Here is a 26,552-nt window from a genome sequence, read left to right on the forward strand (position 1 = left end):
GCCGCTGCCCCTGAGAGGGCCTTTAGGGTTACAGCTTCCCCTGAGTTTGTCTCTGAGGTCGTCCCCACCCCCATGGGCCCCCTGTGGACACTGCCGCATCTAGGAGGGCCCCAGGGGGCGCCGACGCCCCTGAAAGGGCCCTTGAGGGCTTCTATGACAATGGGAGGGCCCCATGGAGTCGCTGAGGCTTCAGAGAGGATCTCTTGGGTCGTTGCTGCCCTTGATAAGGCCTCTGGAATCGCCGTTGCTCCAGAGAGGGCCTCCGGGGTCGCCACAGCCCCATGGAAGGCCCCGGGGAACGTTGAAGCCCCTGCAAAGGCTCCTTGAGTCGCTGTACCCCAGGGGCCCTCGCAAAGGCGGTGGTAACTCCACCAGTCCTCCCAGGGTCGGGGGCGCCGACCCCAGAGACCTTCCCATAGACAAAAGTGCCCCTATGTCCGTCCCAGAGGCTGTGGCGCCCCAGGGGCCCTACAAGGAGCGTCCCTCCAAGAAGCCCTATAGCTTGCTTGGTCATGGTGCAGTATATATGGCAAACGTCCAACAATCACTTACTTTACTGTGATTCGTGGACTAAAATGTAAATCCACCAACTTACAGCCAATAGCAGAACAGAGCCAGCAGTCAGCACAACACCCCAACTTATGTTTTCCTGTTGGATATTTATTTTCCTTTACATTGTTCGTGATACGATGGTACTGGAAATGTGATGGGCAGTGTATAATTTAACCCTCGTATCTCCCATTATTCTAAATAGAGCAAAAACAACTGCCCTCAGAGGCCCTACAGGGACAGTGCTCCCTGGAACCCTCCCATTTGCCCTACCAGGTGTGTCATCCCCAAGGACCCTCCCAGGGGCGGCAGAGCCACCAGGGAACTTCCCAGGATCGGCGGCTACACATGGGCTCTCTCAGAGGCGTCGGCGATCCCACAGGGTTTTCCAGGGGCGTGGTTGCCTCCAGAAGCCTTCATAGTGGAGGCAGAGCCCACAGGGGCTCCCCCAGGGGGGGCAAAACTCCCATGCGCCCTCCCAATGGCGTCGACGCCACCAACGGCTCTTCCAGGGGCAGTGGCACCCGCAAGGGTGGCAGTGACCCAAGGAGCCCTAGCAGAGGGGGCGACAACCCCAGGGGCCTTATCACTAGCAACGGCGACCCCAGGGGCCAGGCCGGAATCGATAGAGAACCCAGGGGCTCTCCCAGAGGGGGCGGTAACTCCAGGTACTCTCCCATTGGCGGTTACGGCGACCCCAGAGGCCCTCCCATAGACAGAAGTGCCCCTATGGCCGTCCCAGAGGCTGTGGCGCCCCAGGGGCCCTACCAGAAGCGTCCCGCCGATAAGTCCTATAGCTTGCTTGGTCATGGTGCTGAATATATTGCATACGTCCAGCAATCCCTTACTTAACTGTGATTGGTGGACTAAAATGTAAATCCACCAAATTATAGCCAATAGGAGAACAGAGCCAGCAGTCAGCACAACACCCCAACTTATGTTTTCCTGTTTGATATATGTTCTCCTTTACATTGTTCGTGTTACGATGGTACTGGAAATGTGATGGGCAGTGTATTTATTTAACCCTCATATCTCACATTATTCTAAATAGTACAAAAAACAACTGCCCGCTGAGGCCCTAGAAGGGACAGCGCTCCCTGGAACCCTCCCCTTTGCCGTACCAGGTGCGGCACCCCCAGGGATCCTCCCAGGGGTGGCGGCGCCACCAGGGAACTTCCCAGGATCGGCGGCGACACAGGGTCTCTCATAGAGGCGTCGGCGATCCCACAGGCGTTTCCAGGGGCGTGGTTGCCCTCAGAAGCCTTCATAGTGGAGGCAGTGCCCACAGGGGCTCCCCCAGGGGAGCGAAACTCTCATGGGCCCTCCCATTGATGGCGGCGCCACCAAGGGCTCTTCCAGGGGCGGTGGCACCCCCAAAGGTGGCAGTGACCCAAGGAGCCCTTGCAGAGGGGGCCTTATCAGGAGCAACGACGACCCCATGGGCCTTATCAGGAGCTACAGCGACCCCAGGGGCCAGGACCGAAATCGATAGAGAACCCAGGGGCTCTCCCAGGTGGGCGGTAACTCCAGGTGCCCTCCCAGGGGCGACCGCAGTGCCCCTAGAGGCCCGCCCAGAGGCGGCAGTGCCCCCTGGGGCCCTTCCAGAGGTGACGGTGCCCCAGGGGCCCTACCAGGGCTGCCCCCTCCCAGAAGCCTTATAACTTGCTTTTTCATAATGTAGTATATATATTGCAGACGTCCAGCAATCCCTTACTTTACTGTGATTGGTGGATTAAAATGTAAACCCACCAAATTACAGCCAATAGTAGAACAGAGGAGTCATTCAGCACAACACCCCAACTTATGTTTTCCTGTTGGATATTTATTCTCCTTTACATTGTTCAAGGTGCACTATGAGCTTTAAATAAATACACAGCTCATCACATTTCCAGTACCATCGAATCATGAACAATGTAAAGAAGAATATATATCCAACAGGAAAACATAAGTTGGGGTGTTGTGCTGACTGACTGTTTTGTTCTCCTTTTCGCTGTAAATTGGTGGATTTACATTTTAGTCCACCAATCACAGTTAACTAAAGGATTACTGCACGTATGCAATATATACAGCACCATGACCAAGCAAGCTATAAGGCTTCTGGGAAGCGGCTCCCCTGGTAGGGCCCCTGGGGCACTACAATGCCTGGAAGGACCCTTGAGAGCCCTGCCACGCCTGAGAGGGCCCCTGTGTTCACACCATCCCCTGCGAGAGCACATGGGCTCGCCACCGCCCTTGAGAGGGCCTCTGGAGGTGATGCTGTCGCTTGGAGAACCACGAGGTTGCCGCTGCCCCTGAGAGGGCCTTTGGGGTTACAGCTTCCCCTGAGTTTGCCTCTGAGGTCGTCACCACCCCCATGGGCCCCCTGTGGACACTGCCGCATCTAGGAGGGCCCCAGGGGGAGCCGACGCCCCTGAAAGGGCCCTTGAGGGCTTCTATGACAATGGGAGGGCCCCATGGGGTCGCTGAGGCTTCAGAGAGGATCTTTTGGGTCGTTGCTGCCCTTGATAAGGCCTCTGGAATCGCCGTTGCTCCAGAGAGGGCCTCTGGGGTCACCAAAGCCCCATGGAAGGCCCCGGGGATCGTTGAAGCCCCTGCTAAGGCTCCTTGAGTCGCTGTAACCCCAGGGGCCCTCACAAAGGCGGTGGTAACTCCACCAGTCCTCCCAGGGGCGGGGGCGGCGACCCCAGAGGCCCTCCCATAGACAAAAGTGCCCCTATGGCCGTCCCAGAGGCTGTGGCGCCCCAGGGGCCCTACAAGGAGCGTCCCGCCCAGAAGCCCTATAGCTTGCTTGGTTATGGTGCTGTATATATGGCAAACGTCCAACAATCCCTTACTTTACAATGATTGGTGGACTAAAATGAAAATCCACCAAATTACAGCCAATAGGAGAACAGAGCCAGCAGTCAACACAACACCCCAACTTATGTTTTCCTGTTGGATATTTATTTTCCTTTACATTGTTCGTGATACGATGGTACTGGAAATGTGATGGGCAGTGTATTTATTTAACCCTCGTATCTCCCATTATTCTAAAGAGTGCAAAAAACAACTGCCCTCTGAGGCCCTACAGGGGCAGCGCTTCCTGGAACCCTCCCATTTGCCCCACCAGGTGCTGCACCCCCAGGGACCCTCCCAGGGGCGGTGGCGCCACCAGGGAACTTCCCAGGATCGGCGGCGACACAGGGGCTCTCTGAGAGGCGTCGGCGATCCCACAGGCTTTTCCAGGGGCGTGGTTGCCCCGAGAAGCCTAAAGTGTGGAGGCGGTGCCCAGAGGGGCTCCCCCAGGGGCAGCGAAACTCCCATGGGCCCTCCCAATGGCGGCGGCGCCACCACCGGCTCCTCCAGGGGCGGTGGCACCCCCAAGGGTGGCAGTGACCCAAGCGGCCCTAGCAGAGGGGGCGACAACCCCAGGGGCCTTCTCAGGAGCAACGGCGACCCCAGGGGCCAGGCCGGAATCGATAGAGAACCCAGGGGCTCTCCCAGGGGGGGGCGGTAAATCCAGGTGCTCTCCCAGGGGCGACTGCAGTGCCCCCTGGGGCCCTCCCAGAGGCAACGGTGCCCCAGGGGCCCTACCAGGGCTGCCCCCTCCCAGAAGCCTTATAACTTGCTTGTTCATAATGTAGTATATATTGCATACGGTAGAGCAATCTCTTACTTTACTGTGATTGGTGGACTAAAATGTAAACCCACCACATTACAGCCAATAGGAAAACAGAGGAGGCAGTCAGCACAACACCCTGACTTATGTTTTCCTGTTGGATATTTATTCTCCTTTACATTGTTCAAGGTGCACTATGAGCGTATAAATACACCGCCCTTCACATTTCCAGTACCATCGAATCATGAACAATGTAAAGGAGAATAAATATCCAACAGGAAAACATAAGTTGGGGTGTTGTGCTGACTAACTGTTCTGTTTTCCTATTGGCTGTAATTTGGTGGATTTACATTTTAGTCCACCAATCACAGTAAAGTAAGAAATTGCTGGATGTATGCAATATATACAACACCATGACCAAGCAAGCTATAGGGCTTATGGGGGCGCAGCCTCCGTCCCTGTGAGGGCCCCTCGGGGCGCCATCACCCCTGAGGTCGCATTAGCCCTGTGAGAGCCCGTGGGGTCGCCACTACCGTTGGGAGGGCCTCTGGAGGCGCCGCCGTCCCTGGGAGAGGCTGGGGTCGCCGCTGCCCGAGAGGCCCCTAGGGTTACTGCCGTCCCTGATTGTGTCTCTGGGGTCGCCGCCGCCCCTGTGGGGCCCCTGTGTACACCGCCGCTACTAGAAGGGCCTCTGGGGTCTCCACCGACAATGGGAGGACCCCTGGGTTCGCCACCGCCGCAGGCAGGATCCTTGGGGTAGTCGCTGCCCATGGGGTTGCCGCTGACCCAGAGAGGGCCTCTGGGATCGCCACTGGCCTTGGGAGAGTCCTGGGAATTTCACCGCTCCTGGGAGTGCTGACACTGGGAGGGCCCCTGGGAACATTCCTTGAAGGGTCCCTGGAGGCACCGCCCCTGGGAGCGCCACCCCAAGTAGAGCCCCTGGGGTGCCATCCCTAGTAGGTTCCCTGCAGGCACCATCCCTGGTAATGCCCATGAGAGCACTTACCTTGGTGGTGCCACGCCTGGGAAAGCCCATAGAGATATCTCCCCCGAGAGGGCCCCTTAGGATCGCACCTCTGGTAGGTTTCCTGGCTGTGCCTCTGGTAGGGCCCCTGGAGGTGCTGCCCCTGGTGGGGCTTCTTTTGGCAGGGCCGCTGAAGGCGCTGTTTCTGGGAGGCCCTCTGGGGGTACCGCTGCTGCTGGGTTTCCTGGAGGCACCGCTTCTTTTGGGCCCCACTCCTGTGAGAACCCCTACCCCAGTTAGGCCCCTGGTGGTGCCACTCCTGTGAGAGCCCTTACCCTAGTTAGGCCCTTGGTGGCACCCCCTGGATGCGCCGTCCCTGGGATCACCGTCCTTGTGATGGTTCCTGGGGGCACCTGCTGCCTAATTCCTTAGTTTGCCATTAAATATCCCAAGAACGCGGCTGGCCGCTTCGGCTGGCCAAGGAGTGGGCCACCCTGAGGCCTCCCAAGTATGGTCCGCTATGACTGGCCAGGAAGCGAGTGGCCAAGCCAGGTAGACCAACCCGAGGCTGCGAGTCGGGTGTGCCTCGACCTGAGGCCCGACACAACTTTAAACTATTCCGTACGTATAGCTCGTCAGGCCGCGGTGAGGCAGTACATGAGGGTAATGTTGGAAGTTGTATTTATGTTCCATGTAACATATTTATGGTTAATTCTCCTGATATTTAGTGCTGTGTGTATATTTGACATTAATTATGTATATACGAGATATAGATGATATAGAGTGAAGGGAAGAGCAAGGATTACATCCCTGAAGCAACAACGTCATGTTACCACCAGTAGCTCCCACAAAACAACTAAAATAAGGTTATACATTACTAATGCAACACACAATATTCTTTATTTTCACAAGTCTGGTATTTGTTTCACTCACCGTGTCAAGCGTCAGCCCGTAATGCTTCTCTTGAACTATCTACTCTCATGGTTATGGCTACGTACCAAAGTTTGCTTCACTTACTGAAGCTGGTTCATCTCCGCCGCGGTATCAATAAATGAGTCATTTCCAATGTCACGGAGGCCAGGCATTTACAACAGCATATTTTCCATGTTACATGGGCTGTTTTTCACATTGTTTATTCTTTGAAATAATGTTGTGTGAAAAGGCAATGGTTTTGTTTAAATATAGCCAGTGTTGATGGGTATTCAAAAGTCTCATGAGTTTTTCGGTTGTGTGTTTGTCTGTGCGTTACCATGGTGAGCCGTCGTTCAGAAGACCGCTGGATTCAACTCACCCTCTGGCCAGGGCAGGCTAGAAATTAGGACTTGTGACTGTACCAGTGGTCTTTTGGGTGCATGTGGACTAACGGAGGTATACCCACACTTGTTTCTTCACACACCTGTACACCCACACACCTGTTTCCCCACACACCGGTACACCCATGCACCTGCGCACACATATATGTATATATATATATGTGTGTGTGTGTGTGTGTGTACAAAGAGAGAGAGAGAGAAAAAAAACTTGATTACCCCGTCAAGCTACGGTCTATAGGGAACGCCTGCCCAAAATTTCATCCCACCAGAGATGGTTTTTACCTACGTTATTTTTTTCTATTAAGCTTGACGCGTATGTTAATTAGATATATATTTTTTTTACCTTTTTCGATTATTTTAGTTGACAGGAAATTTCTAACTTTTTATATTCACTTTTTCAGTTTCATCAGAAAAAATAATGGCTAGGTTTTCTTTTCAGCTGAGAGCATATCAAGTAGGCAGAACGACAGGCGGAGAGGCAGGCAGGCAGACATGAAAGCAGATAGAAAGTCAATAAACATGTAAGCAGATGAACAGGCAGACAGACGAACAGACAGACAGACATGTTAGCAGATGGGCAGACAGGCAGGCAAGCTGACAGGCATGTAAGCAGAAAGGCAGGCAGATATGGAAGCAGGAAGGCGGGGAGGCAGGCAGGCAAATAGGCAAACAGACAAATAGGCAGGCAGGCATATAACAGACAGGCAGAAAGGCAGTCATGACGGCAGACAAACAGGCAGGCAGACAGGCTGAGAAGCAAGCAGAAAGGGAAGCAAAACAAGGAAGCAGGCAGGCGGGGATGCAGTCATGAAGGCAGGCAAACAGGCAGGCAGGGAGGGAGGGAGGCAAGCCACTGCATGACAACTGTCGCTTGGTAGCTTCGATGCAGCGTCCCGTGGTTTCAAAGGGTCGGGATACAGCAGGTAAGCTAATTACTTCCCAAATGCAACTAGCAGGTGTGTGTGTGTATGTGTGTGTGTGTGAGATGCTGAATGGGGATGATTGGAAAATATCATTAATTTAAAAAAAAAAATTTCGAAGCTTCAAAGTATACTCGTAGAAGTTCGATCGTGTATGATAATGATGATTCATGTAGATTATAAGTTAATAAGATCGTTAGTAATTTAAGTCCAAGGGAAATAAAGTCACGGGTAAATAAATCAGGAAAAAAGGTCGTAGGAAAAATAAGCCACGGGGGAAAAAAGTCACGGGAAAATAAGCTCAATGGGGAAAGTCACATGCGTTCGGATATAAATTAACGAGTGTGCATACTGGCATAGAGAAGTGTTTATGAACCTTTTGGAGATCTTTTTTAAGTGTCTATTAAGTGTATGGGTCTGGTTAGTGACTCAGTTAAGTGTCTATAAAGTGTATGGGTCTGGTTAGTGACTCAGTTAAGTACCCATAAAGTGTATGGGTCTGGTTAGTGACTCGGTTAAGTGTCTATAAAGTGTATAGGTCTGGTTAGTGACTCAGTTAAGTACCCATAAAGTGTATGGGTCTGGTTAGTGACTCGGTTAAGTGTCTATAAAGTGTATGGGTCTGGTTAGTGACTCAGTTAAATACCTATAAAGTGTATGGGTCTGGTTAATGACTCAGTTAAGTGTCTATAAAGTGTATGGGTCTGGTTAGTGACTCAGTTAAGTACCTATAAAGTGTATGGGTCTGGTTAGTGACTCAGTTAAGTACCTATAAAGTGTATGGGTCTGATTAAGTATCAATCAATTGCGTGGGATTGGTTATTAATACTGGAAATATTTGTCAAGTGTGTAAAAAAAAAATTATTAATTTGGATGAATGATTTTTAAACTCTTGAAAGGTAATAGTGACGCATAACACCATTATTAACCCTTGAAAATAATTCATAGCTCAGAGAAAAACCCTCGAATACATAGCAGTGGTCAGTTATTGAATCGTGGGAGGGTTAAAGAGGTGTGTTAGTTTATTAGTGAGTGTAGTTATTAAGGTGTGGGTGTAGTTAAGGTGTGGGTGTAGTTATTAAGGTGTGGGTGTAGTTATTAAGGTATGGGTGTAGTTATTAAGGTGTGGGTGTAGTTATTAAGGTATGGGTGTAGTTATTAAGGTGTGGGTGTAGTTATTAAGGAAAGTTATTGGGTGTAGTTATTAAGGAATGGGTGGTTATTAAGGTAAGAGTGTAGGGTAGGGTTAAAGTAGTAGTGGTGTAGTTATTTAGTAGTGAGTGTAGTTATTAAGGTGTGGGTGTAGTTAAGGTGTGGGTGTAGTTATTAAGGTGTGGGTGTAGTTATTAAGGTATGGGTGTAGTTATTAAGGTGTGGGTGTAGTTATTAAGGTATGGGTGTAGTTATTAAGGTGTGGGTGTAGTTATTAAGGAATGGGTGTAGTTATTAAGGTGTGTATTGGTTTGTTTTAAGTGTATTTTTCACTCTAGGTTTTTTCCTTCACAATCAAACAACAATTGACCTATTGAAGCCTGTCTATAACACAGTATTAAGTGCACTAAAGTCATTTTTATTACAGATCAGTATTCTTCCAGCCTGACTTACTGTAAATCTGTAATAGTGGGTAAAAATAACTCATTGAAACACACAGGGTTAAAGAAACACATTTGACTTTATTATATTTTTAATAAAAACTGATAAGTCTTTGTACAAATTTTATACATGGCTAATAATTTTTGTTTGTTATTACGAGCTCTTGTGAGTTTAGAGGAAACACTTAGTAGCAAAATATATCATTATGAAAGGATTAGTAGATCAAAATTAAAGGGAAATACAGTCAGTCGTCTCAGCTTAACCATTGGTGTAAATGTCCGCCATTACAGACGAACGGTGACTGAGTTTTTTTGTGTTTTTATGTTTTACTATTTCATGTGTCCTTGATAATTTTTGTTGGACATTGTGGATCTCTTGATGTAAAATGCAACTGAATTTTACTTTTTTTTCACAATGAGTCAATGAAATTTCTATCAGTATGGGGTCTTTATCTGACTGTCACTATTTCATGAAGCTGTTAAAATATTCCTATTTCAGGGAGTCTGTGGGATTGTAAATTGTTTCATTTTTCACTACGAAATTTGGGTTACTTTCACCATAAGAGAATGATGATCTTTGTTGATTATTTACTGAATGTCATTTGACCTATAATGTAATTCAGTAATATTTTCAAATAAGTTGATAACAAATTAACTTAAAAGTTGCATTCATGAGCTTGACAATATTTCCTGCTCACTTGACATATGATTGAAGGCAGACAGACTGACAGACAACTACCGTACAGTAACCGACGGCTTCACAATAATGACAGTAAGATGATCAAGACAATCGAATTAATAACACGACTGTGTGCCAATACAATTTCTTAATTTAATTTCCCAACACTGTAATCATCTGCTCACTTGGATGATGAAGGATGACAGCCGCTCTCGGCAAGTTTAGCTTGTCGTCCTCATCCTCCTTAACAAATAATAATAATAATAATAATAATAATAATAATAATAATAATAATAATAATAATAATAATAATAATAATAATAATAATAATAATAATAAAAATAATAATATTATTATTATTAATACTATTATTATTATTCTGTACTAAAGAACAAGAGTAATTCTTTCACTACCAGTCCATTACTTTATCTGTCCAGCCTGTACAACAAACATCTGATTATCAGTAAATATTATCACAAAATCTTCCATGAAATACTCAGATTCACAATGACACAAAAACAATCGCACACACACACACACATATATATATATATATATATATATATATATATATATATATATATATATATATATATATATATATATATATATATATATATATATATATATATATATATATATATATATAAATGACACTTCTTTTTAAGTAATAACGCTCTTATAATAATTAATAAGGAATAAGTATAAAAACAGAGCACGAAGCGGCACATGTTATCATAAAATTAGTGTGATTATGGCGGTGATAACATCGATAACACTGAGTTCTAGCGAACAATGTGAGACGGGGAGTAGCATAGCTGTAGAACAGAATAATTTACTTTAAAACGATGAAAATAAGATAAAAAGTTGTTATCAATAAAGAATACCGTTCTATTGGGATTTGTAGACTTTTGGCATCACGTTCTTGTGCCGCGTGTCAACAAAATGACGTCATCGATCGAGGCCATGATGAAAACAATTGACTAACGTAAGCCAACAATCATACTGTGGCGTATAGCCTTTACATGGCGAAAAGCGTTGGACGAATTTAAATATTACCTAAAGGGGAAGAGAAAGATGCTGACAGCACCAAACAAGACAAATTCCATCATCTCATCAGAGGTCGAGTCTCGAGACAATATTTACTTTGACGAAACACTTCAGGCTGCGACGATAACGTCACTTCACCCGTGTAGACTCCGGCCTTCATGACACAGATATCTAGCAGCGAAATAACTTTCACGTGACTGAAAGAACGATGCTATTTAATACACGAAGGACTAGATTTTAATCATTGATGAAAAATGTATCAGTATCTTAATTGATAATTGCAAGTAAAGGGTTAATAAAGCATTCATATTGGGAGGGCGGTGAAGGTGACGCGTGATGAGTGAACATGGGGATGATGTTAATATTAACTACACGTTATTAACAATGTTTGAAGCTAAGTCCAATCCTCTTCCCTCCGTTGTCTAGAAATAAAAAAATAATAATAATTCCTGGCTTCTGATAACACTGCCTTAGTGTGTGTCTCAGCTTGCACTATCACCGCCAACCAAGCCAGGTGGTCACTGTTTATTTAGCGATTACAGGTAAATACACCTGGATTGTTCAGTGGCTATTTAAAGCCCCCCCCCCCCAGCACCCATTCATGGACATATATCTCAATTATCCTTAACTAGGTTTAGCCTGATCGCTCAGTACCTCTTAAATCACTCAACTTGTCGTCGCCAGCAGAATGAGGTGAGTGAATCATAAAAGCAATTTACGCCCCGTTGTTACTCCGCGACACTCCAGCACCACCTCACCTAGACTGTGCAACTTGTAACAGCGTGTCCTACAGCGGCCCTGATTACCACGGCGAGGAGTGAAGAGGGCGAGACAAGAACTGAATCTCACGTGGATTTATAAAGTGTTTGTTGAGGTGATCAAGTTACAGGCAATAAATTTGAACCAACAGCCACATGACGCCTGTGATTAGCTGTCCTTAGATATGTGAAAAGTCCGAAAAACTGTCACTACGTCTTTTACTTACTGCAAACTGGGTGATTATTGGCGAATATACAGTAGACACCCTCCCCCCTCACCTTCAATTGCCAATTAGGAGCCGCACCTACAATTTTTCTTGCTACCGTTTCATCTTGGTCGCTAATTGCCTTTCATTGGACCCTTGCCCCGCCCCGCCCCGCCCCGCCCCGTCCCGGCAGTCAGCTCAGTAGACAAATCATTACCCTCTACCTTGATCGCTTATTGGCTCATTGGGCAGCCCGGGGAGCCAATCAGCCAAAAGCATCTATCATCCTCCCTGCCCTCCCTCTCCCGGGCCCGTTCTCATTACTCATGTCAAAAGCGAATTAGCAGAGGCATCATTCTTCGTCAGGAAGTTCCAATACCTGATGGTCTTACCTCTATCTCAATAAACTTAGGGGTTATTTTTATATCTTAAATTCATTGTCTTCTAAAACTACGACGCCAGACACTTGCAGCCATCGCCAATTAAGATTCCCGAGACAACAGAACCTGACTCGGAATTGTGTCTGTGAAGGCGATGTGTTTACAGTCGCCTCACGCCTGCAGGGACGTTAATAAATGATTGTCACTCGGATCCATGAATTACCAGCTATTAATTTTCAAACTTGGGGTTCCCAAGTTTACCTGTACAGGTGAACACCACCCTAATTACTCACCTACTGCTGATTAAAGGAAGGTGTCAAGTTGGTTCGCTTCATAAATCATCCAAGAAAACGTTTTGTTTTTTATTTAACGGAGATGTTTTCCAAAATGAACGATCAATTATTGATAGTGAATAAATACTAGCGCTTACAGTCGTAGATATGAAGGAATATAATCAATAGTTCCTTGTGAGGGTTGACAGTCGAGTAACGTTAGTGGACGACAGACAGCATTTACAAATACTATGGTAAAGTAATACTAATACCACCATCCTGAAAATTCCAATATAAATTTAAACTTTTGACTCTACATTAACATTCCTTCGTATCCACTACACCTCTCTAGCTCAGCACAACACTGGAACCCTCAGACCCACACACATGTGACCGTTCTCAGGGCGTCTTAAACTTTCTCAAGAGGATTTGAAGTTAGACCAAAGCGCCACGCGGGTTAATAATTACTAAAAGACTATTTATATATCTTTAATCCCTACACTTATTTCACAGTTCGAAAGAAAACGAGTCAATGGGTCTTAGCAATTTCACCCGCGTCGATAACTCTTTCACAGTTCAACTATTTTACCCAAAAGACTGAATGACACAGCGCGTCTCCTTAAAAGCACAGTTTGCTTTCGTAACTTTGAAAAGGGCGAGGAAAAGAAAGATAAATCCTTAAATTTAAGTCGCAGGCACCAATAACTGAAAGGGAAGGGACCTTTAAGGCACATATCCCTAAAACTGACATTTAATATTTGGGGATGGTACGTTTCCCTAAAACTGATATCTTGGAATACGTTAAATTTCCCTAAAATCTATGGTTGCAGATGGGTACATTTCTCTAAACTTTGTATTTCTGGATGAGTACTCAAACTTGATACATAGTTCTTCATAGACAAAAGTATGTATTGAAGATGCTTAGCAATGTTGAATTCAGTTTGAATCTAATAAGAATTATTTGTGGTTTAGAAAAGTATCTAAAAAAAACTAAAAGTTAAAGAGGGGTAATAAGCACCTTTAAGCCAGCATCAGGGAACACGCATCCCTAAAAAAAAAAAAAAAAAAAAATGATGTTCCAAATTTACAGTATAACCTTTTAGGGTAACTCTAGGAAATTCCCCTAGTTAATCAAACCGACTTATATATGTTTGTACAACCTTACCCTACACTTATTAAATCTTCAAGAGGTGTGACTGGACCATTAAACCGGAGTCTCCATTATTATAGGGTTGTGTCCCCATTGTAATTAGGTTGGGTCATTATTAATAACTAGGTGGTCTAATGGGCCCTGCCACCTCCAACAACACCAACCCTTTCCATCTGTAACCTTCAACCAACCATTAATTTTCCTTCCCGTTAGTTCCCTAAATCCATCCACCTCTTTATCTATCCTCGTTAGTTCCCCCTTAACCAACCCTTATCTGTCTTCGTTCGTACCCTTAGCATGCGTCCCTCCCTTACTCGTGTTACACTACGCCCAGCCATGTTTGTTTTAGGTCGTTTAACTTATGCTGCACTGACGAAGATAATTCTCATGTAGTACGTTAACTTAAGGAAGGAAATAGGGACATTGTTTTGAGTAGAGAAATATTCTAGATATTTGGTGACCACGAGAGAGAGCCTCAAAGAGATTGATAACTGGTTAAATAAGTTTGTAGTATTATGGAGGTTCAGTTCTACTAGAGCGCCTCAATACTAATGAGATAGGATTATGCCTATTTGGACACATGGAGCCTGAAAAGGACACATGGAGTCCGAATTAGACACATGGGCCCCGAATTGGACACATGGGGCCCTGTTTGGACTGGGGCCCATTTGACCCGCAACCTTCTATACACGTGTCACCACTATAAGAGAAACAGGAACAACAACAACAACAATAGAAGTTAATAAGTGGAAGTGAATGGAACAAACCGCATTAAGAGCGTCACTGCTGAAGGTTTATGTTAGGTTGTTACTGCACAACTACCACCTCGGGGCGTCTCCAAACGACCTTCATTTGGGGACAAGATCCAGATTCCCTGACCGACACTTAGAGCGGTAAGTCCTATTTACAGCCCCTGGTGATAGGTCCATCAGGTCCGGACGAGCACCTCAGAGAGCCTCCCTCAACCCGTCATTTGCTCAAGACAAGACCTAAAGTAACGTCTGAGTCTCCCACTCAGTAACCACCAACCGTACTCCCGTTTTCTATATCACCCCACTAAGGCACACCACTGAAATAAGTATATACTGTACTGTATATGCTATGTGTATTTCTTCTCTCTCTCTCTGTATATACAGTATGACAGCAGATCTTATTAAGTTCACGCATTATTCTTAACTTTAAAAAGTTCCACCTCAGCATTTTTGTGAGAGAAATTTTAAAACCGTGAAGTAAGAACTCCTCATTTTTTTTTCTCTTCCTTCTTATCCAAGTTACAATAACGAGGTCGTATATTTCTGGGGGATCTGGTTGTGAGTGTTCATTCTTCAGGGATATATTAAAGCTGTTATAAAGAAATATGAAGGCTATTTATAATTCACAGGGGTCCGGTGGGAGGAGGTTTAGCAGGCCAGCATAAGTGTGAGGTAGGGAAGGTAGGGAGGGTGGGTAGCGTATCTTTGGGTAAGGCATGGATTATCCCTCCCCCCCCCCCCTTAAGATTTTCTATTTGATGTAATGCTAACACTTTTTTTTTGGCTCTGACTACAAAAGAGAGGTTACAGTAGCCGAATGATTCTAATATATCAATGTCTTTTTTATGCCCACGATATAATTTTACAAAGCAATAAAAAATAAAATGAAACACTTGGGGAATTTGGTGATCATTTAACTTTTCTGTATTTTTGGGGTTTTTGTGATAAATTCCTCCCCAAAACTTACCCATAGTTTTTTTTTCCCGGGTGGTTTTGATTATGGAGTTCACACACACATATTACGAGAGATTGCAACGCTGAACACGAGAAGTCATCCGGTTGGTGGTTGAGAAGATGTTGGAGAGACCTGAACAGTGTAGCATCATCAAACACCGAGAGTAAAGAAGATTAACACAACCCAGCAGTGACAACAGCTATAACATCCAAGTCAAGCTGGTGGAGAACATGTGAAGCTGGTGGAGAACATGTGAGGCTGGTGGAGAACATGTGAGGCTGGTGGAGAACATGTGAGCCTGGTGGAGAACATGTGAGACTGGTGGAGAACATGTGAGGCTGGTGGAGAACATGTGAGGCTGGTGGAGAACATGTATGACTGGTGGAGAACATGTGAGGCTGGTGGAGAACATGTGAGGCTGGTGGAGAACATGTATGACTGGTGGAGAACATGTGAGGCTGGTGGAGAACATGTGATTATTGTACTAAATTCTTCCATCAAGTTATAAATCTTGGAGAATTTCAGGCACTTGAAGATGCCAAGAATCAAGAGACTATGAAACTCCAGGCACTAAAAAGTATATGGCACTGGATTATTGTAGGCACAGAAATTCTAGTCACTGAGAAATTCCAGTCAGTCACGCTGGAACTAAAGAAACTGTGTTGGGTAAAGTCCCTCAACCTACATCAACCTGGAATAGCTGTCACCACTGCATTTGGAGATCCATATTTCCTTAATTTAAAACTAAATAATTAGAGAGAGAGAGAGAGACGACTCAGGACGCAACTGGAAGTACCGGGTACATAGTTTTCCTTTACTCAACATGACGACCTCTGCCGGAGACACAGACACACTTCATCCTTAATTCCAGAACAGTGTTGTTTTCTTTTACAGGAGATACAACTCAACACTTAAATAATATAACTTTCTTATCCTGAACTCTACTAGGCTCTCCTACCACGCCCCCCCCTCCTCTTTAAACCCCACCATAGTCTCTGTTTGAAGGAGTTTTTTAGTGTTTCCAGAAGAACGTCTTTACTGCTGCATGAGAGGATCAAGTGATCATACTGTACACAACTTACCACTTCAAAAACAGTAAAGTGAGAGTGCCTTCTGAGAGGGCTTCCATTACCCGGGTAGGGTATCAGAAGGGCGCTCTCCCCTCCAGCTGTTGCTTCTGTTTTAGGGTGGGTTGGGGTGAGGGGTTTTGTATTTTCAAAACATCGTATTTACTACTTCTAAAAGGGTCACTCCTCCCCTCCCCTTTCCGCCCTTCCTTCTATCCCTCCTAAATGTTCCATCTAATAGTTTCTGGAGGGAGGGTTGTTTTAGTACTTCCCGGAGTAGTGGCTGCCGGTGGTGGAGGGCGGGCCGCGGGAGTGTGAGGAGGGGTGGTGGTGGCGGTCGTGCTTGAGGGAGTGGTGACCGGAGTAGCGAGAATTGGGGCGGGAATGGACGATGGCGTAGTGGTCGCTGTGAGACGACACCGAGCGAGCTGAGTTCATCGTCGATGCTCCAGACGTGTAGCCCTTCCCGTTGAGAGAGTACCTGTGAGGGGAGAGAGACGTGTGAGAGAGGGGGTGGTGTTAAACTAGAGAGAGAGAGAGAGAGAGAGAGAGAGAGAGAGAGAGAGAGAGAGAGAGAGAGAGAGAGAGGGGGGGGGAGCTGCAATTCTATTATAGTCCATGCCTAACTATGGCCGAGATACACCAGCCTATTGGTCAATAAAACACAGGACTAAACAACTACAATTACGAAACAAAAGTAAATTTAAACCAACTAATGAAAAACACTGAAATAAAATCACTAGAAAATTTTTAACCCGAAATACTGCTTAATTAACGAAAATAAATAATTCAAAAACTTCTTCGTACGAGTTAATGAAATATTGAATAGCAATAAAAAAGGGGTATTCATTTGAAATTAGTTAACAGAAATCAAGAAGTTAACTGAAATGATAAAAAGGTGAACTAACAATTTAATGTAGCATAAAACATTGAATGATTAGGAAAAAATACGTAAAACTTTATTGAAACAATTAAAAACTAATGTAATTTACTGAACATATATAAAGTACAATTGTGTATGTGTATGTATGTGACTGCATGCGCGTGTGTGTGTGTGTGTGTGTGTGTGTGTGTGTGTGTGTGTGTGTGTGTGTGTGTGCGTGTGCGTGTGCGTGTGTGTGTGTTTTCCTACCTTCTAAGCGCAAAAGAAAAATCCTGTTTCAAAATTAGGCTGAAAATTCCTCTATCAAATTCATTCTCCATAACTTTTATCCCTCGGTCTAACAGGCTACTATAGATGAGCCATTTTGTATCCTTGAGTCTGATTGGTCATCATTCCACCTCGTAATACAAAACGCTTCATGATTGGTCGCTTGAGAGCTCTCCAATGAGATGATTACTCACCTGGCACAAGGGAAGTTGCTGGTGTTGAGGGGAGGCGTAAATTTGTGTTATAATCCGTCACGTTTAATGGTGAAAATAATCGTAAAATAAGGGCGATTCTGAGAGATATTGGTGATCATAAGTCTTAGAAAATTGTTGAGGGAATTATAAAATTTACGGAGCGTGCAAAAATGATTTAAATATTTGGGAAGACATACGAACATCCACTGTGACCTCCTACAAGAGGTCAGAGGTCACACACACACACACACACACACACACACACACACACACACACACACACACACACGAGCGCGCATTTTCAATTGCATTTTATATGTTCAGTAAATCACATTAACATATTTCAGACACGTTTTATTAGTTTTTAATTGTTTCAATAAGGTTTGACAAATATACCGAGGCCTTCCTAGAAGATGCCAAAGGTCAAAACCATACACACACACACACACTTACCTGGAGCCATACTGGGAGCCATGCCAGGAGCGGTAAGGGTCATACTCCTCGATGATGGATGGCTCCTTCTCGATGACCTCAGACTTGGTGCAGGAACAAGTCATGGCGGAGCACAGGAAGATGTTGATGATCATCATGATAATAAACAAGACGGCCAGCACGATGCACAGGATCCACAGCCACGGGGGGTACCAGTCACACGTGGTCAACCCTGAGGAGGAGGGGCAGGTTAATGGTGGGTCATGGGGGAGGAGGAGCAAATTAATGGTGGGATCATGGGAGAGGGGGAGCACGTTAATGGTGGGATCATGGGGGAGGAGGGGCAGGTTAATGGTGGGATCATGAGGTAGGGGTATAATAATAATGGGTCTATGAAAACGACGGAGTACAGTATGAATGGGGCCATCATGGGGTAAGTACCATATCAATGGGGTCCGACGAAGCATACCGATAAGACTATTAGATTATAGTGAGGGACTGACTGACCATTGAGGAATTTCCCTAGTGACATAATAAGGTAAAAATATAATGGGTACTGTTAAGACAAAGGGACAAAACTTACGAGACAAATTACGGATATTCATATAGCAGAATGGGGGGGGGGGGGTGTAAAATGCCATGAAATAATAACAGATGGGTAAATATTTTCTGGAATTAATACTAAACACAAATATCAACTGAATCATTTGCATATAAATACCAAAAAATAAATTCAAAGTTGGGAATTCCTATAGCAAGAATAATAATCTCTATCAAATGTCTTCAATTAAATGCTATCTCGGTTATATGGAAATACTAAACATTACAAATCGGTATTCTTGCATCTAAACATCTACACAACAATAACTGGCATCAAATGTAAATGACATCACTGGTACATTAAACCTCAACACAATCACGGAAACTGAACACAGCCGCAGTTGGTGGTTTCTGCATCAGACCTAAGCGTCGACATACCGTGAGTGTTTCTTCCCTCTAAACTAAAGCAGCAGCGTCACAATTGGGTATTCCCGCTGTAAATTCCCTCTTTAGAACCACGAGCGAGGGATGGTTAAGAGCTACGGAGAGACAGAGGTGGATAGAGAAACAGAGAGAGAGAGAGGGTGGGGATAGCTAGATAGACAGATAGGTAGATAGAGATAGATTGATTAGAGAGAGAGAGAGAGAGAGAGCTTCATGTGGCACAAAGGCTACGAACAGTATCACGAGTGCGGAGGATGGACGATGGTAGAACAGAATTTGGCGCGACACAATCAGGACTGAGGCAAGATAAGAAGTGCATCGCTGTCTGGTCTGAGTGACTGAACCGCTGGCGTGTCTGTTATTCTGGCTTTCAGCACTTGCGGTGGCCGTAATTTTAGGATTTCAGGATATGTAACGGCTATAATTTCTGGAACTGTATTTGCTGTAATGTCGGAGTTCAGGAATGGTGTAAGCTGTAATTTCAGCTTATGTAGTGGGTTTTAATGTTTGGATTTCAGGATTCGCAGTGGCTGTAATATCAAGAACTGTATTTTACTGTAATGTTGGGAATTCAGGAGTTGAATTTGCTGTAATGTTGCAAGTTTACGTATCGCAATAGTTGTAATTTCAGTAATTCCGGTGGCTGTACTATAAATATTTCAGGATTTGAATTGGCTGTAATTTCAGAACTTGTTATTGCTGCAGTACTAGATCTTCAGGAGCTGAGCTTCCTGTAATGCTGGGATTTCACAAATTTTATTTACTGATAATGTTAGAATCTCAAAAACTGTATTTGTTTTACTGTTAAGATATCAGGATTTGTAGTTACAACAAAAACGGGATCTTCAATTTGCTGTAATGTAGCAACGTTACTGGCTGTATTGGACATAATTTCAGGACATAAAATCACTGTAATGTAGGATTGTACTCGGGGATTTTTCCTGGATTAGTGTAATTCATCGAACCACTGCATATGCGATTACTTAAGAGCGTGGGTAGAGAAGACGGTTAGGATAGGTTTACTGTATACTGAACCGGTAACGAAATGTCCGAGAACCAGAGTAGATATAGACTGAGGGAGAGTGAGGGAGAGTGATGATGCCTGAGGGAGAGTGAGGGAGAGTGATGATGCCTGAGGGAGAGTGAGGGAGAGTGATGATGCCTGAGGGAGAGTGAGGGAGAGTGATGATGCCTGAGGGAGAGTGAGGGAGATTGATGATGCCTGAGGGAGAGCATGGTAAAGGGAGAGTTAAAGAGGTTGAGGAATGGCAGGGTAACGTAACTGAGCCTTCAGCAGGTCATATGAGACCACAACACACACACACACACACACACACACACACACACACACACACAGACCTTATATAAGACCCTGGGGTATAAGGCCTCGAGCAATTAATGTTTCCGATAAGTTTCACGGAACACCTCCTCACCCCTCCCCCACCATTCCTCTCTCCTATCACCCTCTCCCAGTGATCCTTTGAAGCCCTTCTAAAAATATGAAGCTTCAATTGTTCGGAATCCAGTCAAGAACACTCAAGACTGTAGCATACGAGGAGAACGTGACCTACACAACTCATGATTTGAAACATCTCTCTTACTCCCTTCTCTGCTCCACTCCTGGACACTCCTTAACACCAACTGTCAAGAAATAATTAACTCTTACCTATAAACTATCAATTAAGAAGCTATTACCTTCAAACTGTTCGCAAGCGACTCATTTGGCGACTCACAAAACCGAAGCAAAATGAGGCTTCAAGACCCTTAACGCTACGGGATGCTCTGAGACACCTGCCTTCGTTGTTTCACTTCCCTTTGATTTCTTGAAGGCAATTAAAACCCAACGGACAATTCTGTAAAAACCGATGCACAAAACGAGACCTCGAAATAGCTCTCCATATAACCAGTGTATCGAAGCGCTTCGAGAAAAGAAAGGCTTCAAAGTGGTTAATAGCAGCTAAGAAATATATAAAAAATATATATATCACAGTACATCAAAGTTCAAATTGACATCTGACAAGAGACGAGACGCCAAGGCAAACGCCTTCAAGGTTCCGAAGCGCTCCGAGACAATAAGCTTCAAAGTACCTCCTCCTCCTCTCCTCCTCCCTACTGATCCCTGGCATGGCTTCCCTCGTATAAAGGTGATCATTATGCAACAATTTATGGGAATCAGATAATCCCAATATTGGCTCGCCGGCTATTATCCCAAAGTCTACGGCGACACTGGGATTACACAAGAATTATATCGAGTCCCCAAGTTCTTCAGTAGATTGTTATATGCCGCTGATGAAAGGCCGAAAAAAAACTCTCGATAAATGGTTGGTTTTGTATTTAGTTTGTTATATCGCGTTTGTTATAAGACTCGGTGGAAGATCATGCTAGAGGGGTGTTGTACTGATTAATGTAGTTTGTTATGTCTTTTGTTTATCTTTGGGTCTTGTGTTTTTATCATGTTATATGGCTTATTGAAATGATATATAATGATGGTCTGTCTGTCTCTCTCTCGTGCTATAAGAGTTCCTAAAGCATAGTATAATGGACTAAAAAAACCACCATTCCCTTTATCTTGTTTCACTGTAACACTAAAACAAACCATTGATTGGGTAAGCTTTCAGACTCTCACATTCAGGTGAGGAGAGAAATCATGCTCAGATATTTTCCCTTACAAGTTTTTTTTTTCCTCTCTCTCTCTCTCTCTCATAACGTTTGTATGTGAACTTAGAAAAAAATCACAAAGTTTTCCACAGTCGGTCGTGCAGGTAACTTTTTCTACTGATATTTATAGAGTGTGATGAAAGTCAGGAGTCAATATCGGAAACGCTTTTTTACTTTCCTATTTTCTTGATATTATTTTTTATATATGATTGAAGGTGATGAAACGATGATGCCTAAACGGTATTGAATCTTCGTTGATTTATTTTTTTTCCTATTTGCCTCCCACTCGTTGTCATTGAATGCGAATGAAAGAGAAAACAAAATCATTCTTTTCATTCGTGTTTGTATTTTTTTTCCTGTAACTTTACTCCTAGGCAGAGGTATAAATCTCCCCCAACCTTGTTTAACATGGGTCTCTGAGTACACTGGACACAACTCACTCTTTCATTTTCGGATTAACCCAACACGCTTAACCTGCTTTACACGACATATTCTATATATTTAAACCCATCTATTCTTCCTCCCACGTCTAGAAGTTGATTTAGTTCGTAAACTTTTCGCAATGCGGTTCACATTATTTACAATAACGGTGGCAAGACTTGGCGGCAGAACGGGCTAGAGTTATTATTATAAGATTAAGTTCGGGAGGCAGAGGCTAAGTTGGAGGAGCCGTAGTGGGCTGAAGCCGTGCGTGACTTCTGGCAGCAAGTCCAGGAAAGGTGTACTAAGTCCCTTCCTCCTTCCTTCCCTCCTTCCCCACCCACCCTTCCCCTCTCTTCCCTTTCCCTCCTTGCCTCCTTCCATCCCACCCTCGCCTGACGGTAGTGACTCCACTCAAGCTATTTGTAGCCTGAGATATTGTGGGCCTCTCTCTCTCTCTCTCTCTCCTCCAAGAAAAAAATGTGATTCTCTTTTGGTGTCGAATTCATTATTTTTTTTTTCTAGACGTCAATAAGTGTCTTGAGATAAGGTAAGTCTGTATTAAGACATTCCTCCTCTGTTTAAGGGCCATTTTTATCTACTTTTTTTTCTGTATTACAATTTTTTTCCCCCAAAGTCAATAGTTTTGGGATTAAATTGGTTCGTTTAGTCGACTTTTCTACCCGATATTGAGAGGAAGAATGTTGTTTTGTGTAGAACTGTATATATTTTTTTTCCTGAAAGAATTTTAGCTCGTGAGATACTATGGTCCTCTGTCTTAACCTTTTCTCCTCCCTCGTGAGATACTATGGTCCTCTGTCTTAACCTTTTCTCCTCCCTTGAAGAAAAAAAAAGTAAGGAGCTTTTGTTTTTAGGTAGTTAATTGATGATTTTTTTATGACTATTTTTTTTCTTTCTAGAGACATGGGGTCATTTTTCTCCCACCTCTCCGGCCTCTCCCCAGGAAAATATAACGTTGATGTATAATTTAATATGTACTTTCTGTTTAGTTGTTTTTGTTTTTGAAAGAGATTAGTTTTAGGCGACACATAGACAATTGTGAATCATTAATAGGATGAAAAGAGATGAGTTTTTGTATCTATTTCTTATAACTTTTCTGATAATGTTGTCGTTACTGAATTAAGCGATTTTATGGCATGTACAAAAAGTGTTTCATAAGTGTCTACAATCATACTATATATATAACAAGTGTTTCATAAGAGTCCACAAACATGCCATAACAGGTGTTTCGTAAGTGTCCACAACCATACCATAACAGGTGTTTCGTAAGTGTCCACAACCATACCATAACAGGTGCTTCGTAAGTGTCCACAACCATACCATAACAGGTGTTTCGTAAGTGTCCACAACCATACCATAACAGGTGTTTCGTAAGTGTCCACAACCATATCATAACAGGTGTTTCGTAAGCATCAACAATATTTCGTAATACTGATCACTGGAAAGACTCGCATCAATATTATAACTGTGGTGGTAATACTTCTTATGGTACTGAGTTACACAACATTACTCCTAAACCCAAGAAAAGAAGACTCGTTTTTTTTTGTCATTCTGGTAATCTTTGTTGTATGTCGACTCGGTATATTTGTCGCATGGGTCTAAATGATATTTTTCCTTTTGAAGTTTTGAGTTTAATAATAATAATAAAATGCTGTTACTATATTAAGAAACGTCCAAACATACAGTATATATCAAGGTGTATCGTATATAAAACGTTTAAAAAATTTGTAATCTTCGTGAAATCATTTTTGGGGCGACGACTTTTAAGTAAAACAAAAACAATGTCATAAAAATATACGAGCGTTTGATGCAGAATGTGCTCTCTGTCTTCAGCCGTCCTGGGAGCGGTATTTTGTAACTCATCTTTCCATCTGTGCGTCTGTTTGTGCGTCTGTGAACACGATGACTCACAACTAGCCACACTTGATGTACTGTATAGTGAAGACACAGGGAGATCTCGGGAGAGGTTCAGTATTTTATGTCATTACTGGACAGTGTTGTGGCCTCGTGGTCTAGTGTGGGCCAGCACCGTGAGCCTCCTCTGCCGCCGACTAAACTACCTATGATATTACAGACTTTATAACGGAAATATATAAATAAAGGACAACCCCAGTATATATCTTGTTTTCTTGTAATTCGTGGTATGTTTACTATGTAAATGAGCTTAAGTAATTATACAGAAAACCCGATATATACATATATATATATATATAAATATATATATATATATATATATATATATATATATATATATATATATATATAATATATATATATATATATATATATATATATATATATATATATATATATATATATATATATATATATATATATATATTAATTTTTACAGCGAGACACGAGAAACAAAAGAGAGCTCGCACTGTTATTAATTCAGAGGCGTTGTGCAAGCAAACGCTTTAACAGATATATTCCCTGTGTGGACGACCTGCCCAGAATTCCGCCCAGAAAAAAGCAGACAAAGAAAAACACTTTCTTTTTTTTATTTTACATACGAATTCATATGTATTCGAAAACCTGTTTGATAGAATGGCTACGTGTATGAATACATATCCGGAGTGTACGCTACGTCTGGCGGAATGAATCAATATATATGGAAACGCGGACACGAGAAGGTGCAGGAGAGGGAGAGTTTTATATGCAGATACATAGATGCATGGCGCGCGTGCACACACACACACACACAGTTCTTTACTGTCGTCTCTCCGTCTGCCTCTCGTCTCCGTCACTCTCCCTCACTTGCACTCTCCCCCTCTCCCTCACTATCTCCCTCATCCACACTCTCACCCCTCTCTCACTCGCAATTTCCCCATTTCCCTTACTCTCTCCCTCACCAGTACTCTCCCCGATACTGGTGGAGCTGCATCTCACAACCGAGTCTTGTATTTTTTGTGAAGCTAAAACTTTGGTGTCTTTTCAGTGGTGGGAACTACCGCCTCCCGCCCAACTTAAAGTGCGGGAAGACTTCTAAGTGATAAGTTTTAGTAAATTCCGCCAAGTTATTCCGGAGAATGAGGCTCCCGTTGGCCAGCATAAATATTATATAATGCGACGTTGGACAAAACTATAAGCACAAACATATCTTGAACAGTACATTGTAATGGATCACCCCAAGATTAGATACCCCAGCTTATTTCACCTGAAGATTACATATCCCAGCTTATTTCACCGAAAGATTAGATACCCTAGCTTATTTCACCCGAAGATTACATATCCCAGCTTATTTCACCCGAAGATTAGACACCCCAGCTTATTTCACCCGAAAATTAGACACCCCAGCTTATTTCACCCGAAGATTAGACCACCCCATCTTATTTCACCTGAAGATTAACCACCCCTAACGATAACCTAACCTAATCCAACCCTCCCAGGTAACGTTAGGGTGTTTAATATTCAGGTGAAATAAACTGGGGTGTCTAATCTTCAAGTGATCTTTTAAAAGGTGTACCTCAGAATTCCGGAAGTCACCGTACAGCAAGGATGAAGTTTTCTCTGACGTCCCATAATTTTGACTTACATTAATATTTTTTGTGGATAGAACTAAGGGAAATTTATTTAAGGATTATTTAAAAGGTAGAGATAAGATAAAAATATTTGAAAGGTATAATTTAAACGTATCGTAATGTTGATAAAAATTAAAGATCAAATTCTGACTCCAACTTTATATTTTTATTGAAATTTATCCTTAAAATAAATTGTATCATAGTGTTAGTGTAAGCTTTAGTTAATAACGAATGAAACAAAAATAAATTCTAACACTCAACCTGACACCTGACATCACTACAAGTACTGAGAATAACAACAGATAAACAATGACGCTCACAGTAATACACGAGGCAGGTAAAATTTCTTCAGTACAGTTCCTGGTAAACAAACTTAAAAACTTTGTAACATTATTATAGACGGGAAATAAACAGTACAACAAAACATATACAATTTATGAGCTAAAATAATATAATCTATGAGCTGGAGTAAAAACACATGCACTCCCCATGACAAGTGGACGTTAACTGACTAAGCATACCACCACCAACTCCCCCATGACCCAGGCCCAGAGTCCCAGACCACAATATGACAGTTGCCAGGAAGTCTATATCTAAACCTTTTATCGTTCTCTATGAAATAATGAATGAACCGAATTTACTAATATAATAAATTTGATTTTCTTTTAAATATACGTAATTCCATTATTGTTACCATTAAAGATCCCAAATTGAAATAACAGAATTAACTGGACACATGGGAGTGGATAACCTCGCCTACCCTGACGTCATCACACACCTGGTCAAGTCTCACCTAGTTTTTGTGGCAATTTATATATTCCAATTATTTTCTGAAAAAGTGGTGGAATATTTCATAAGTTTTTTTTTTTTGTGGCTTGAAAATACATCAATTAATATCAAACTTGAAAATCTATGGGAGAGACACTTAAAAAAAATACGTAAAGTTTTGGACTTACTTTACACA

The 26,552-nt window shown here is 43.3% G+C and overlaps 3 protein-coding genes across 3 annotated transcripts in view; 1 reads left to right on the forward strand and 2 right to left on the reverse strand.

Moving 5' to 3' along the window:
* The first annotated feature begins 3,264 nt into the window (after positions 1–3,264).
* Positions 3,265–4,045, forward strand: LOC121875602 (nucleolar protein 3-like). The gene is made up of 2 exons (XM_042380185.1): positions 3,265–3,340; positions 3,585–4,045. The coding sequence occupies exons 1-2, from the start codon at positions 3,265–3,267 to the stop codon at positions 4,043–4,045; spliced, it is 537 nt and encodes a 178-aa protein (XP_042236119.1).
* Positions 4,046–4,582: 537 nt separating this feature from the next.
* On the reverse strand, positions 4,583–4,918 carry LOC121875603 (basic salivary proline-rich protein 2-like). The gene has a single exon (XM_042380187.1). It carries the CDS (start codon positions 4,916–4,918, stop codon positions 4,583–4,585), a length of 336 nt encoding a protein of 111 aa, XP_042236121.1.
* Positions 4,919–16,402: 11,484 nt separating this feature from the next.
* LOC121875604 overlaps positions 16,403–26,552 on the reverse strand; it is a 63,127-nt gene continuing 52,977 nt past the window's right edge. The window contains exons 8-9 of the mRNA XM_042380188.1: positions 18,003–18,213; positions 16,403–16,686 (exon numbers count right to left, since the gene is read on the reverse strand). Coding sequence (XP_042236122.1) covers positions 16,467–16,686; positions 18,003–18,213 — 431 coding nt within the window. The 3' untranslated portion in view covers positions 16,403–16,466. The remainder of the gene's footprint in view (positions 16,687–18,002; positions 18,214–26,552) is intronic.

Source organism: Homarus americanus, unplaced genomic scaffold (genome assembly GCF_018991925.1).
Source record: "Homarus americanus isolate GMGI-L3 unplaced genomic scaffold, GMGI_Hamer_2.0 scaffold5217, whole genome shotgun sequence".
Classification (NCBI taxonomy): domain Eukaryota; kingdom Metazoa; phylum Arthropoda; class Malacostraca; order Decapoda; family Nephropidae; genus Homarus; species Homarus americanus.